The following is a 14212-nucleotide window of genomic DNA, read 5'->3' on the forward strand; positions in this document are numbered from 1 at the left end:
TTCCAAGATTTTTATGACTCCTTCATGCTTTTGTTGTTCTCAGGAAGACCTGGCAAACGCATTGTGGGCACGATGCAAGGTGGAGACTCCGATGACAATGTAAGTCCCCCGCTCCCCCCAGTGGTTCTGTGCACTCTGGGTTTGGCTGTCCCCATAGATGGGAGTGGCTGAGTTGCTGTCAGCAGCCAGGGAGCCGTCTATGGTCAGCCCGGCCGTGCCTCGATGCATGGCAGGGTTTGGCCTCATGAGGCTCTGGACTCTTCCTTGCTCGTGGATGGCTCATCTCTTTTCAAGTGAATGTGCTTGCTCTGCTTTTTTCGCCTTCTCACTGTTATTTCCATTCTCGCTTTCCAAAGATGGAAGCAGCACCAGCTCTCTTAGGTAAATGCAAGACTTCCAGCTCCAAGAAGCAGGTTGGTTTTCTGTTCTGCCTCATGTGTTTGTGGGTGTCTGTCAGCCCTTCCGGGGCCAGCCAGGGGCCTCTCCCTAGGAGTGATGCTTCCTCTCTCCTGGGCAAAAAGGCCACTCAAAAGAGATCCCGTGGTGACAGCGGGATCCCTGAGGGCCCCTGTGCTAAAGCGGAGGCGCAGGCACGGAGCCTGGAGGCGGGGAAAGCTCGGGCCGGGCCGTCCTCAGGCCCTGGGCCGCCACCTAGAAATGAAGGAGGACACCGAGGGCCAGGCTCAGGACCAGCCCTCCTCCCTGTTCTGTGCTGGGGACGGAATGGTGAAGCAGCACTGTCCCCAGACCAGGCCCTCGAGGTGCCAGGCATGAGGCTGAGACATAAGCTGCCTTGAGCTTTACTGAGTGGATAACTCCCTGGAGCACTTAAGCAAAAGGGGATTCTAGGGGTCCTCAGTGAGGTCCAATCATCAGGGCTCTGCCGCCCATTGCTCAAGCCTACGTTCTTTGTTGCGTCCCTGGCAGTGCTGCTCGGCCCACACAGCAAAGGGCGACTCAACAGAGACTGACCCCAGGCTGCCTCCATGTGCCCTGAATTTACAGGGCACAGTCTGTAGAGAAGCAGAGAGAGCAACTGGAAAATAATTTTCCTAACAAGCTCGGGTGTGGATGGTAAACAGCTTCTCTCCGTCTTGCCCACCCAAGACAGAAGCAGAGGGAGTGTGGCGTGGGCGCTGGCAATGCTGAGGCAGCACCACCTGCCTCTTCTCCAGGGTTTGCCTTCTCTCTCCTCAGAGCGAATGCATTAGTCGCAGCTGAGCTTTATGCCTGGTGGTCACTTGTTTATTTCAAGGAGGCTGTGTCCATGCCGCCCTCCAGGCACAGGGTTCCATGCTTTACGTGTTCAGGCATCCAACACGTGTCTTGTTGAGTGCCTGCCACATGCCAGTGCTGTCGTGGATTATGGGGAACGCAGCAGGGCCAGAGGCAAGCCCCCGCTTCATGGTTCACACCCCAGCAATAATGATGGATTGTCGGATCAGGGCTCATGGTGTTAACAGGAGGAATAACAGCTTCAGGGGACAGGGAGTGACAGGGAACAAGGAGGGGGTGGCGTCTTCTGCGAGGTCAGTGAAGGGCCCTGACGTGGTGGTGTTTGAGCAGGGCCTGAGTGGAGGGAGCGAGCGCATGGGTTGGCGGCACCTGGGCATGTGGAATGCACTCCTCACATCGAGGAGCAGAGGCAGCTGGTGTGATTGTGGGTGAGTGCGAGAGGCAGCAGGGGCCATGCAGAGCTTTGCAGGGTGAGATGAAGACTCTGTTTTCTCTGAGTGTGAGGGGAAGGCCCTGAAGAATCATGAGCCCAGAAGGGTCAAGAGCTGATGATCCCTATTTGAGAGAAGCCAGTTAGGAGGCGCCTGCACCCGTGGAGGTCAGAGGTGACGGTGCTTGGCCGAAGGTGTGGCAGCAGAGGTGTTGAGAAATGGTCAGGTCCTGGGTCTCTCTGAGAACCATCAGGTTTTGTGAATTGATTGGACATAGGCTGTTAGAGAAAGAGAAAAATGAGGGTGCCTGGGCTTGGTCTAATCAGCAGAAAGCAGAGTTTCATTTTCTGAGATGGGGCCGAGTTGACAAAGGGGCTTGGAAGGCAGATGGAAAGTTTGATTTTGGACATTCTGAATGTGACATCCACATGCTAGGGTTGAGTAGCCAGGTGGAAGTTAAGTCTGGAGTTCAAGGGCCACATCTGGGCTAGAGATTGAATTTTGGGAGCCACCCTTATTTGTTTGGTATCTAAGCCACAAGGATAGATGTGACTGCCTAGGGAGAGCAAGTAGAATGAGAAGAGAGGCGACCCAAGGTCCTGAGCTGCATCTGCCCTGCAGAGGTCTGGGAGGAAGGGGCAGGCAGAGGAGGCTGAGGGGCGTCAGCAGTGAGGAAGGCGGACCTGGACTAGAGAAGGGGCCCTGGGGGATGGAGAAGATGGGTTTTAAGGATGAAGGGGTGATTCCACAGCTCAAGCAGGATGAGGCCTGAGAATCGATCCCAGTCCGTTGAATGTTTCCTTCTTGACAGGAGCAGTGCTGGGGTCAGTAGGTGAGAGCCCGGGGGAACTGAAGCAGTCGTGAGGGGCACAGGTGTGGACAGTGAGTTCAACGACTCGCTCAGGAGCTCTGTGTGAGGGGAGAGAGACAGGGCAGAGCAGCTGGAGAGGAAGGTGGGATTACCTTTGGGGTTTTTTTTCAAGAAGGAAATTACAGCATGAGTGTGCACCGACAGGAACGATCTAGATAGAACGACCAGACATCCTGGTTTACATGGGATGCAGGAACTGCCGTTTTAAAGCTGGGCTGAGTTGGTCACCCTGGAGCCCTGGATCTGATGAGGAGAGAGAGGGTGTGTCTTTCACTTTGCTCCCTTTTTTTCTTTTTTTTTTTTTTGAGATGGAGTCTTGCTTTGGAGTGCAGTGGTGCAATCTCGGCTCACTGCACCTCCGCCTCCCAGGTTCAAGCGATTCTTCTGCCTCAGTCTCCGGAGTAGCTGGGATTCACTTTGCTCCTTATACCAATGTCTATGTTGCTTTCCATCCACAATCTACAAAAAGCCAAAACAGGCCTCCCTTCCCTCTCTCCAAGCCCCTGTCCTTCTTGCCATCTGTAGGGGGAGTCTCTAGGTCCAGTGGCCCTCAGCGCAGATGCAGAGTGCTTCTTAGACACTGCGGGAAAGCCAGCCCCTGCAGCACCACACCCAGATGCACCTGGAGTTTGGAGGATTCTGGTTGGATGATAAATTCCAGCTGGCAGTACATAGCCTCAGTCCCATCTGTATGCCCTCCCACAGCCTGCTTGCCACTCTGCCAGCCTCTTCCTTCACACAGGGTTGCTGCTATAGAAAGGGAGGCAGAGAGTCTTAGGACAAGATGTCAGGAATGAGGCAGGATCCCCCGTTGCATCTGCCATTTTTTTCCTATAGGAGGACTCGGAGGAGAGTGAAATTGACATGGAAGATGATGATGACGAGGATGACGATTTGGAAGATGAGAGCATTTCTCTCTCACCAACCAAGCCCAATCGAAGGCTCCGGAAATCTGAACCCCTGGATGAGAGTGACAATGACTTCTGACCCTTTTGCCAAGGGACCCTGGCAGATTAAAACCCTCAGACTTGTAGGTAAATGGGAACTTAGAAGGTTAGGAAGGTAACGCCTGTTTTGTTTACTAAGCTGGCTGGACTCATGATCACTGAAGCAATACTTATTTCTGCTTTAGCCTCCTATGTTTGCATTCCATGAAGCTTAAATAAGAATTGAAGCAAATCCCTAAGATTTATTTTTTTCCACCTTATTTATCTTCTAAAACTTGAGGAATGCATGTGTTCTTAGTGATTCACATCCACGGGACAAAAACTCAAGAAGAAATAAGAGCTGACGCCACACACGTCTTGGCTGCTTTTGTTACTATACATTTTCTCTGAGACTCCAGCAGAGTTGGGGCTGGAACTTGGCACTGGGGACTCATGTTTGGAATCGTAGGGGAACATCTGGCTGTTAATCACTTGCACAGTTGAGAACATTTCCTATACGTCGGCTTTTAATTCTAGCTCTTATTTCATTTTGTAATCTTATTTTCTTTCTTCTGCATGTTCACAATACCAAGCATTAAATGTATTTTAATAGCTAAAATTTTCTGAAAGAAGGTTAGCTAAAGTTAAATGAAAACTTGGTTTCTTTGAAAATCAGGCAATAGAGACAGGCTCCAGATGAGGAATCCTCCATTTTCTGTCCGAAGCTGACATTCCTCTGGGAGTCCAGTTCACCTTGGATTACAGCCACCTTCATGTTTCCACGGTTGGTACTAAATCTGGAAACTCTGGTGACCTGGGCTGCCCTCTCGGAAACTCCAGACTCCCATGGCAATGACAGCCGGGACACTCTTCTTCCCTCCAGCCAGGGTTTCTCTGAAGGAGCTTTGTTTTGTCTAAAGTGTGGCAAGACATAGTGCACAACACAGGGACAAAGGCAGGTTTCCTGCAGCTCACTACCTAAGTGTTTCTGTAGGGGAAGGAGCCAATTAAGAAAAAGTGTTGGTACAGATTCATGTTTCTGATTTAAAAAAACAGCAACACAGGATTGAATTAAGTAGAGTAGTAGCACTAGAAGAATTTTTCTGTTGTGAAATTAGAAGTGGAGTTGGTTTTTTTCTTTTTTCTTCTTCTTTTTTTTTAATATGAAAAGTACTTAGCTGGGAGTGGTGGCAAGCGCCCTTGGGTCCAGCTACTCAGGAGGCCAAGGTGGGAGGATCACTTGAGCCCAGGAGTTTTAGACTAGCCTGGACAACTAAGTGAGACTCCATCTCTACAAAAAATTTAAAAATTAGCCAGGTGTGGAGGGGCATGCCTGTGGTCTCAGCTATTCAGGAGGCTGAGGCAGGAGAATCACTTGAGACCAGGAAGTTGAGGCTGCAATGAGCCGTGATCATGCCACTGCACTCCAGCCTGGGTGACAGAGTGAGACCCTGTCTTTAAAAAAAAGAAAAAGAAAAGCACACTGCTTGTAAAAAGCGTACAGTAGGTCAGGCATGGTGGCTCATGCCTGTAATCCTAGCACTTTGAGAGGCTGAGGTGGGTAGATCACCTGAGGTCAGGGGTTTGAGACCAGCCTGGCCAACATGGCGAAACCCCACCTCTACTAAAAATACAAAAATTAGCCGTGCGTGATAGCGCATGCCTGTAACCCCAGCTACTGGGGAGGCTGAGGCAGGAGAATCGCTTGAACCTAGGAGGCGGAGGTTGCAGTGAGCCGAGATGGCGCCACTGCACTCCAGCCTGGGCAGCAGAGTGAGACTCCATCGCAAAAAAAAAAAAAAAAAAAAAAAAGCATACAGTAAATAGAAAAGCACAAAACAGTTTTCACTTATTTTACAATTAAAAAGTCAGAAGACTTCTGAAGTTACTTATCTTTTAATGCATGTATTTAACACCATACTTCATATTATTAAATAGGTTTTACTTAAAAATATAATTATTTTATTTGTACCTGTCAGATATAAATACTTATTCAGGAGTTCACAGGTATGAAAAGATACACATAAATTTTAGGAACTTTTGAGTTATTTCTGTCATTTTTGCTTTTTTCTCTTTCTTTTCCTAAATTTTATGTATAAGATTACCCCTTAAAAAAAAAAAAAAACAGCCAGTATTCAGTGAATTCACCAGTAATTTGAAATGCACCATATTGTAAATGATCCACTGACAGGGAAGCCAGCGTGTTGGAGCCATGCCAGCCACCTCAGACACCGTGGCTCTAAGATGCGGAAGAGTCACTGCATCTTCTTGAATGTTACAGATTTGGTTTGCCTGAATGTGACTTGACTTCTGTTTTGAAAAAACATACGAATAGAGTTCTGTTTTCCTTATGTGATGCTTTCTTCTAACACACTTTAACACAGAAGCCTAACCTAGCTACAAAGAGCCTATCCACAGACATAGGCAACAGCTCCAAAGGGTATTTCATTGTGTCACCTGCTTCTAGATCATCTGTTAGTTAACTGACTTTGTGCAAGGTCTCACCATGTATAGCACTGCCTTGCTTGAGCACGGAAGTTTCTGTCAACAGCAAGCTTTATGTGCTCTATCATTTTTATTAAAGTATTTCAGTCAATAGTGACCCATTGTAGAATGGATGCAGGAGTCACATGTGCAAGTGCTTTGTGACCTGGCACCATTTGGTTTTGGCCAAGCAGCAGAGCAGACCTCAGGACCTAAGGAGGATGGTTGTGATTAGGTCAATAGAAAACTAGCAGGCCATTGCTGACAATTTTTACTATATAATTAGAGGACTTCCTAAAATGCTTTAAAAAAAAAATGTGTATGGATGGAAAATACAAAGGAATTTTTCAAATACTCAATTTTTATTGGTAGTAGTTATCAAGAACAAAGTCCTCGGACTTCTCATGGGAAATCTGAACTACTGTTTCTCTTTTAGCTTGTACAAGAAGAAATAGATCCCTCTCATTAGCACTTTAATATCAGTGTCACCTGTCTGGAAGGAAATTGCATTCATTTAGGTAAGCAACACACTACATAAATATCATAGCTGTTAGACCCAGGGGACTCTCAGGTGCCAGAATTGGGGACTCCTTTAATTGGAAGGGAGCTAAAGGGTCTACCTCCTACCTAGAAGTCCTTTCTATGTGGATATGAATTAAATTCTCTTGTCTGTTTTGCTCTGATGGGGTCTGTGTGGGCTAGCTGGCTCTGGTGTGTGCCTGACGACAGACTGAACTCCTTAACCATTTCAGACAGCTTGAAGATGTATGATCATTATTTGAAAAGGGAGAGAGGGAGGACTCTTTGTTTTCTCCACCAGTTTGGCTCCTGAGGTTTCTTCAGTGTTAGGTTTCTGTAGGGCCCAGCTTTCTCCAGTGTTTGGCTACCGCAACTCTGTTCTGCCAATCTCTTAACTCAGACAGAAACAATGCAAACCAGCAGACAGAGCATCACCTTGAAAGTACTAAAACAGCTGTCAATCTAGAAATCTCTGCCCCGCAAAAACTGTCATAAATACTGCAAGACCCATGTTCAGATTTCCCCCCTTTTACAAATAATGTTTTATTTCCCAGCTACTACAAGTGATCCAAATGTTCTTTATAGCAGACTTTTTCCTGCAGTCTAGGATCCAGTCAGAGATCTTGCATTAAGTTATATCTCTGTAATCTTTAATTTCACGCTATCTGCAATGTTTTGTGTTTTTCATGACATTGATGTTTTTGATGAGGTCAGGCCATTTATTCTGCAGAATATCTGTCAATTTGGATTTTTTCTAATTGTTCTTTCATGATTAGAATCAGGCAAACATTTTTTGACAAGAATACATCAGAGACGACTCCGTGGTGCATCAGACTGGGGGCATGTGATGTCTGTGTGTCCCATTATTGGCGATGTTCAATTCTGTCACTTCTGTTGAGGCTGCATTTGCCAGATTTCAGATTAAGGTACCTTTTTCCCTTTGCAAATTAGGATATCACCTTTGTGGGGTGCCGTTTTGAGACTGCAAGGATATCATCTTCCCGAGTAGGCCTTCATCCATGGCCTCAGCATCCATGATGGTTCCTGTCAGGATGCTCACTTTTGAAGAAACATTTCAAATAATAGTGATTCCTTTCCAATTCAAAAGTAATCATTGCTTTATAGTCTTCATAAATATTTTCTGTGGTTATTTAGTTGATGAAAGCTGTTGATGTCCATTTGGATTTTTTTCCCTCCAACACAAACAGCTGCAGGAATTGGTGCCACATAGAGGCTCAGCTTGCCTGTCTCCATGGAAGCTGTGGCCACAGCAGTGGCTTTGGAAGCCTAGTAAGGAATGACATCACTGCCAGGTGCAGTGGCTCACACCTGTAATCCCAGCACTTTGGGAGGCTGAGGTGGGTGGATCACTTGAGGTCAGGAGTTCAAGACCAGCCTGATCAACATGGTGAAACCCCATCTCTACTAAAAATACAAAAATTAGCTGGGTGTGGTGGTGCGTGCCTGTAGACCCAACTACTTGGGAGGCCGAGGCAGGAGAATCACTGGAACCCATGAGGTAGAGGCTACAGTGAGCTGAGATCACGCCACTGCACTCCAGCCTGGGTGACAGATTCTGTCTCAAAAATAAATAAAGAATGACATCACTGAATACACTGAATGTGCTATTGATAACCAGTGTGCCAGACTCCAGACAACATGTGCCAGGCATCACCCATGTCTTTGATTTTGTAATAAATAAAAAATGGGGCCAGGTGTGGTGGCTCATGCCTGTAATCCCAGTACTTTGGGAGGCCCAGGCTGATGGATCACCTGAGGTCAGGAGTTCGAGACCAGCCTGGCCAACATGATGAAACCCCGTCTCTACTAAAACTACAAAAATTAGCCGGGCATGGTGGCGGGTGCCTGTATTCCCAGCTACTGGGGAGGCTGAGGCAGGAGAATCACATGAACCCGGGAGGCGGAGGTTGCAGGGAGCTGAGATCGTGCCACTGCACTCCAGCCTGGGCGACAAGAGCGAGACTCCATCTCAAAAACAAACAAAAAAGGCAAAATCCTAGGAGAACTCTTATTGTCTCTGTTTCCAGAATCCTAGAATTAAAACTTTCATTTATCTTCACAATTTTCCCATAGCTTTTTCATGTCTGTAAGGATGATACCCTAAAATCTTCTTCTTGAGAAAATAAAGAAGGGTCCCCTCTGTTACCCCTGCCAAACGGATGCTCCTCACGGGCTTGAGATGGCAGCTCATCTCAGAGCATGGGATGATTTTTAGCCAGGTGAGTGGAAAGGGGCAGTAATAAGCATTTTTAAAGGTTGGGGGCACATGAAGTCCTCAGGGTGTAAAGCTCGAACCAGCCTCCTGCACTGCTGAGCTTTCAGGCCTTTGGCCCCTAGTCCCTTGGTGGTGGCCCCCTCCCTTCTCTGTGCCATAACAGAGTACCCGTCACCCCCTGCCTGGACCACTCCTGCACCAGAAGAGGAGCTCACGACCTCCTCTGGCAGCACCTCTCCTTCCTCCCTGCAGAGCCCGGCTCTCGTGCTGAGCGAGCAGCATTCCCAGCTCCCAGACAGGCCCCCCAGAAGTCGGCCTTTCTGTTCAAAAGCTTCCAGCTGAGTATCTGCCCATTCTCCTGATCCGTCCACCAGGATCACATTTCAACAGTGCACGTGGGAGCATTTGTCTTGATGGCCTCTGAGATCATCCTGGCCCCGGAGTCCCCAATGTGGTTTCCCTGGAGACTAGAAGAGTAGGGTTAAGGCAGGGCTCAAAGCCTGCAGGTTCTCTTTAGTAGAGCAGGCCATACAATAGAAAATGCAGGACCCCATGCAAAGCCTTTGTGCTTCTAGGATCCCCTCGCTACATGGACAAGGCTCAGGGTACCTCCCCTTAGACCAGGTTTCCCTATAGGCCTGCTGAAGGGTCTGGGGGTCAACTGGCTCTCAGAACTGGGCAAAAGGCAGTGCGCCACCTGGAAGCAGTTCTAAGGGCGAGCAGGAAGGGCAGGTGCACTCACTTGATATGCTGGAGCCTGTGGTTTCCAGACAGTGCTGTGGCAATGCATATCGCCCCGTCCATCCCCAGAGAATTCTCTTGAAGACTAAGTGGAAAAGAGATGGAGACACACAGTGAGCCATCAGGGCAGAAGGAAAACACCCGGGGAAGCAACACTGCATTGTCTGGGGGCAGTAAACCAGGCAGATGTGTCCACAGGTGCCATGGCAACTCCAGGTGGGAGTTGACCCTGGAGACAGGTGTCTACGAGTGGCCAGATTGTCCCACGCAAGTGCGATGGAGGATGTAAGGCCATAAATGCAAGATGTGAGTGACTTCTGACTGAAGCTAAGCACACTCAACAAACCCAGCTGCAGTGGAATGTGGACTATAATAAGTCTGATTGTTTATATTCAGAAGGAAATAGCTACAGAAGAAATCAGGAGCATTTTATCCCATCAGGGAGGACCCAGCAGAGAACTCTGCTGCTCCAGGATGCAGGTAGGTCCCTCCAGCCACTTACTTGAGTCTCCGGAGACTTGAGTTTACCTTCAGAGCATGTGCCAGGGCTTTGGCTCCAGCCACCCCAATGGCATTTCCTCTTAAGCTGTTGGGAAAGACAGGAAGCCTAAGGCATGGGTACAGGCTGAGAGGTGATACTGGCCCCTCTGCGGGTGGGCTTGGGGCTGCTCGGTAGAGGAAACAAGGACTTCAGCAGTCACAGGAGGCCAGGGCTGTGCCTTCCTCACTCCAGGGCAACAGGGCAGAGCTGGCTCTGGGAAGCAGGGCACACAGAAAGGGGCATGGCTGGCCTAGCCAGGAGGGTTGTTGGAGCCTTCCTCCTCTTCCATTTCAAACAGAAAAGCGGGGCTGAGACAGGAGAGGCAGCCCTCCATCTGGGCAGGTCCCCAGGGCTCCCAGCAAGGGCAGGAATTCTGAGGACATGCCTGAGCCTCAGAGCTGTAACCTCACCCCAGGACTTTGGATCTGCCCAGAGAACAAGATCAGCCCCCCTGGGACCCATAAACCAGGCCTCTAGACGTGTTCAGCCTGGCAAGGCCAACCCGGAGAGGAGGGCAAATGATAGCGACTCCCAGGGAAAAGCATGAAGTGGGGCTGGGAAACTGGTATACTTGCACTGAAATGAAGATCACCAGGATGATTTGTGAGTTCTCTGTAAACTTTGTCCCCATATCTATTCATTGAGAATTCATTGATTTCTTTGGGCTAAAGACCATAGATGGAGACTGGAATACTTACTCGAGAATCTCCAAGGTTCTGTTCACAGCCAAGGCTTCCCCTAGCACCTGGGCGCCTGAAGCACCAATTGAGGCCACCTGGAGACTGGGGCGGAGAGGGTGCCGTCAGTGTGGGCCGGCTGGGCCCACCTCCCTCCGCATACTCCATTCCCTTTCACCACCCCTTGACTCAGGGTGGAAAGTGGAGAAACAGCACTGAGAATGGTTGGCCAGCGCTGTGTCTAGGCACTCCATCTCCTACCTACACTGTCTGTTGCCTAAGACAGAGATCTGGATGCTAAGGAGATGAGAAATAGAGGCTGTCCCTGGAAGGGCTCGGGGAGAATGCTTCCTGTACCTCCTCATTACTACTCTCTAGGTGTTTGAGCCCCCAACTGCTAATATCATATTTCCTATATTAGGAAAATCAAACACACCTTCCTTGACTTGTAAACAAAAATAACGTCCAGGCCAGGTGTGGTGGCTCACACCTGTAATCCCAGCACTTTGGGAGGCTGAGGTGGGCAGATCACCTGAAGTCAGGAGTTTGAGACCAGCCTGGCCGATATGGTGAAACCCCGTCTCTACTAAAAATACAAAAATTAGGCTGGGTGTGGTGGTGCACGCCTGTTATCCCAACTACTGTATGGGAGGCTGAGGCTTGAGAATCACTTGAACCCAGGAGGTGGAGGTTACAGTTAGCTGAGATTGTGTCACTGCACTCCAGCCTGGGTGGCAGAGCAAGACTCTTGTCTCGAGGAAAAAAAAAAAAAAAAAAGACCTCTAACGTGAAAGGATGGCGAAGGGACCGGTTTCCTGACTGCTACGCACATCTAGGACTTACTAGAGAGCAGTGAGGGCTGTGTTGACCTTCAGTGCACGGGCCACCGCACACGCTCCGTCATCCCCGATGGCGTTCTCCTGTAAACTAGACACAGAGTATGACCCCTTTGGGTGCACGGGGCACAGGGAGCATTCTAGCAAGGCCCTGCCACGCTTGGACCTGCCAGGTTTAACCGACTACACACACCATAGACACAGACTTCCAGGGTTTCCTGGGGATAACTGCCCTTCCTCCACAGGCCCTGCAGCCCGCCGCCTCATACTAAGCACACAGAGGCGTCTGGGGCCTGCATGAGTCTGAACCGCCAGAGGCAAGCAGGAAATGGGACACATAGAGTGACTGTCAGCAGGGGCTTGGGACCCAAAAGGGGATGCTTTTCACGGCCAACCAGAAAATGAACTTAAAGCCCTCAATCCCTGAGCCATTCTTGTTTGTCTTGTTTTCTCTTGAGACAGGGTCTCACTCTGCCACCCAGGCTGGAATACAGTGGTGAGATCACGGCTCACTGCAGCCTCAACCTCCCAGGCTCAAGCGATCCTCCCACCTCAGCCTCCCGAGGAGACTAAAGTACTTAACTAGAGACGGGGACTACAGGCACATGCCCCCATGCCCGGCTAATGTTTTTATTCTTTTATAGAGATGGGGTCTCACTATGTTGCTCAGGCTGGTCCTGAACTCCTGGGCTCAAGCAGTCCTCCCACCTTGGCATCCCAAATTGCTGGCATTACAGGCAGGAGCCACCATGCCCAACTTCCTTGGCCATTCTTGCTAATTAGGGTTTTGTGTCATTTTTTCCCCTTCTAAGTTGGAGGGAACTAGCAGGCCCTGGTGCAGTGAGTGACTTGAGTTTAGCTCAAGCGCACATTGGTATGTTCAAGGCCAAGAGCTGTTTGCATTCATTATTTTAACAGACATTTGAGTGTGGCCGGGCGCAGTGGCTCACACCTTTAATCCCAGCACTTTGGGAGGCTGAGGTGGGTGGATCACTTGAGGTCAGGAGTTCGAGACCAGCCTGGCCAACATGGTGAAACCCCGTCTCTACTAAAAATACAAAAATTAGGCTGGGTGGGTGTATTTTTAGTAGAGACAGGGTTCTCTGTCTCTACTAAATTAGCTGGGAGTGGTGGAGGGCACCTGTAGTCCCAGCTACTGGGGAGGCTGAGGCAGGAGAATCACTTGAACCCAGGAGGTGGAGGTTGCAGTAAGCCGAGATCCCGCCACTGCACTCCAGCCTGGGCAACAGAGTTAGAGTCCGTCTCAAAAAATTAAAATGAAAAAAAATAAGACAACATTTGAGTGTGTCTCGTGTGCTAGGTGTTGTATAAGGCAGCAGGCCTGAGTCCCCCTCTCGAAGCTCAGGTGGGAAGACATGATTAAATGAGCAGGTACAACAGGCCAAGTGCAGGCTGCAGGGAAAAGCAAGCAGCATCTCCCACCCCAGGGTGTCAACAGAAGGCTCCCAGAAGAAATAGGTCAAAACCCAAACCCAAAGTGAGGAGTGTGCCTGGCTCAGCTAAGGAACCCAAACGAATTGAATTCCTGGGGAAGTGAGAAATGAGTCCAGGGAGGGACAAAGGAAGCAGATTTTAGGGGTCCCAGAAGCCACCCTGAGGGGCTGTGTGTACTTTACTCTGCAGGCCCTGGGCAGCCATTCAAGGATGGCACCCAAGATGGGACAGAACTGCTCTGGAAAGGTCTCTGGCCAGCAGTGTGAGAGGATGGACTAAGGTGGAGGCTACCACAGGGATGGAGGTGAGTGGTGCTGATGGCCTGGGCAGGGGCAGCGGACGCAGAGGGAATCGAGTGGATGGCAGGGACACAGAGGGGACCGACCCAACAGGACTTGACAATGAATAGGAAGCAGGAGGTGGGCAGGCACAGTGGCTCACACCTGTAATCCTAGGACTTTGGGAGGCCAAGGTGGGAGGATCGCTTGAGCCCAGGAGTTCAAGACTAGCCTGGGCAACATGGTGAGGCCCCGTCTCTTTTAAAAAAATTGTAAATATTACTTTAAAAAATAAGTTATATGCTGGATGTGGTGGTTTGCACCTGTAATCCCAGCACTTTGGGAGGCCAAGGTGGAAGGATCACTTAAAGGTCAGGAGTTCGAGACCAGCCTGACCAACATAGTGAAACCCCGTCTCTATTAAAAAAAAAAAAAAAAAAAAAAAAGCTGGGCGTGGTGTTGGGCACCTGAAATCCCAGCTACTCGGGAGGCTAAGGCAGGAGAATCGCTTGGACCTGGGAGGCAGAGGTTGCAGTGAGCCGAGATCACGCCTCTGCACTCCAGCCTGGGCAACAGAGCGAGACTCCATCTCAAAAATAAAATAAAAATTATAGAAAAGGAAGTGGGAGGTGAGAGTGAAGGTCTTGTTTCTAGCGTGCACAGTTGGTTCCATTCACAAGATGGGGAGCCAAGAAGCAGGTTTTCGGGAGAGAGAATGCAGGGACCCCGCACCCGAGCAAGACCCCGAAGGGAGGTACAGAAGGGGTGTGGACGCGCAGGTCTAGGGTTGAGGAGAGAGGCCTGGGACACGGACATGGGAGTCGTTGGGACTTTGAAGATCACTGGAGCCCAGGGAAAGGAAAAGAGCTCCAGGAAAAGAGACGCCAGGCAAGCGAAGATGACATAGGACGATCCCTGAGGAGCCCTGCGCAGAAGAGCCAAACAGAAGAAAAGAGGATGAGGCCCAGACAGAGGGGACAT

At 49.6% G+C, this 14212-nt stretch overlaps 2 protein-coding genes across 12 annotated transcripts in view; one reads left to right on the plus strand and one right to left on the minus strand.

Moving 5' to 3' along the window:
• Positions 1 to 6066, plus strand: part of CLUAP1 (clusterin associated protein 1) — a 37377-nt gene extending 31311 nt beyond the window's left edge. For 3 of the 7 annotated variants that reach the window (XM_063796222.1, XM_063796220.1, XM_063796221.1), the window contains 2 exons: positions 44 to 99; positions 3376 to 6066. In XM_063796222.1, coding sequence (XP_063652292.1) covers positions 44 to 99; positions 3376 to 3525 — 206 coding nt within the window. In that variant the 3' untranslated portion in view covers positions 3526 to 6066. 7 annotated transcript variants of the gene reach the window in all.
• Positions 6067 to 6291: 225 nt separating this feature from the next.
• Positions 6292 to 14212, minus strand: part of NLRC3 (NLR family CARD domain containing 3) — a 28368-nt gene continuing 20447 nt past the window's right edge. For all 5 annotated transcript variants that reach the window (XM_016929298.4, XM_063796541.1, XM_063796539.1 and 2 more), the window contains 5 exons: positions 11506 to 11589; positions 10684 to 10767; positions 9947 to 10030; positions 9446 to 9529; positions 6292 to 9170 (listed from right to left, as the gene is read on the minus strand). In XM_016929298.4, coding sequence (XP_016784787.3) covers positions 9080 to 9170; positions 9446 to 9529; positions 9947 to 10030; positions 10684 to 10767; positions 11506 to 11589 — 427 coding nt within the window. In that variant the 3' untranslated portion in view covers positions 6292 to 9079. The remainder of the gene's footprint in view (positions 9171 to 9445; positions 9530 to 9946; positions 10031 to 10683; positions 10768 to 11505; positions 11590 to 14212) is intronic.

Source organism: Pan troglodytes, chromosome 18, assembly GCF_028858775.2.
Source record: "Pan troglodytes isolate AG18354 chromosome 18, NHGRI_mPanTro3-v2.0_pri, whole genome shotgun sequence".
Classification (NCBI taxonomy): domain Eukaryota; kingdom Metazoa; phylum Chordata; class Mammalia; order Primates; family Hominidae; genus Pan; species Pan troglodytes.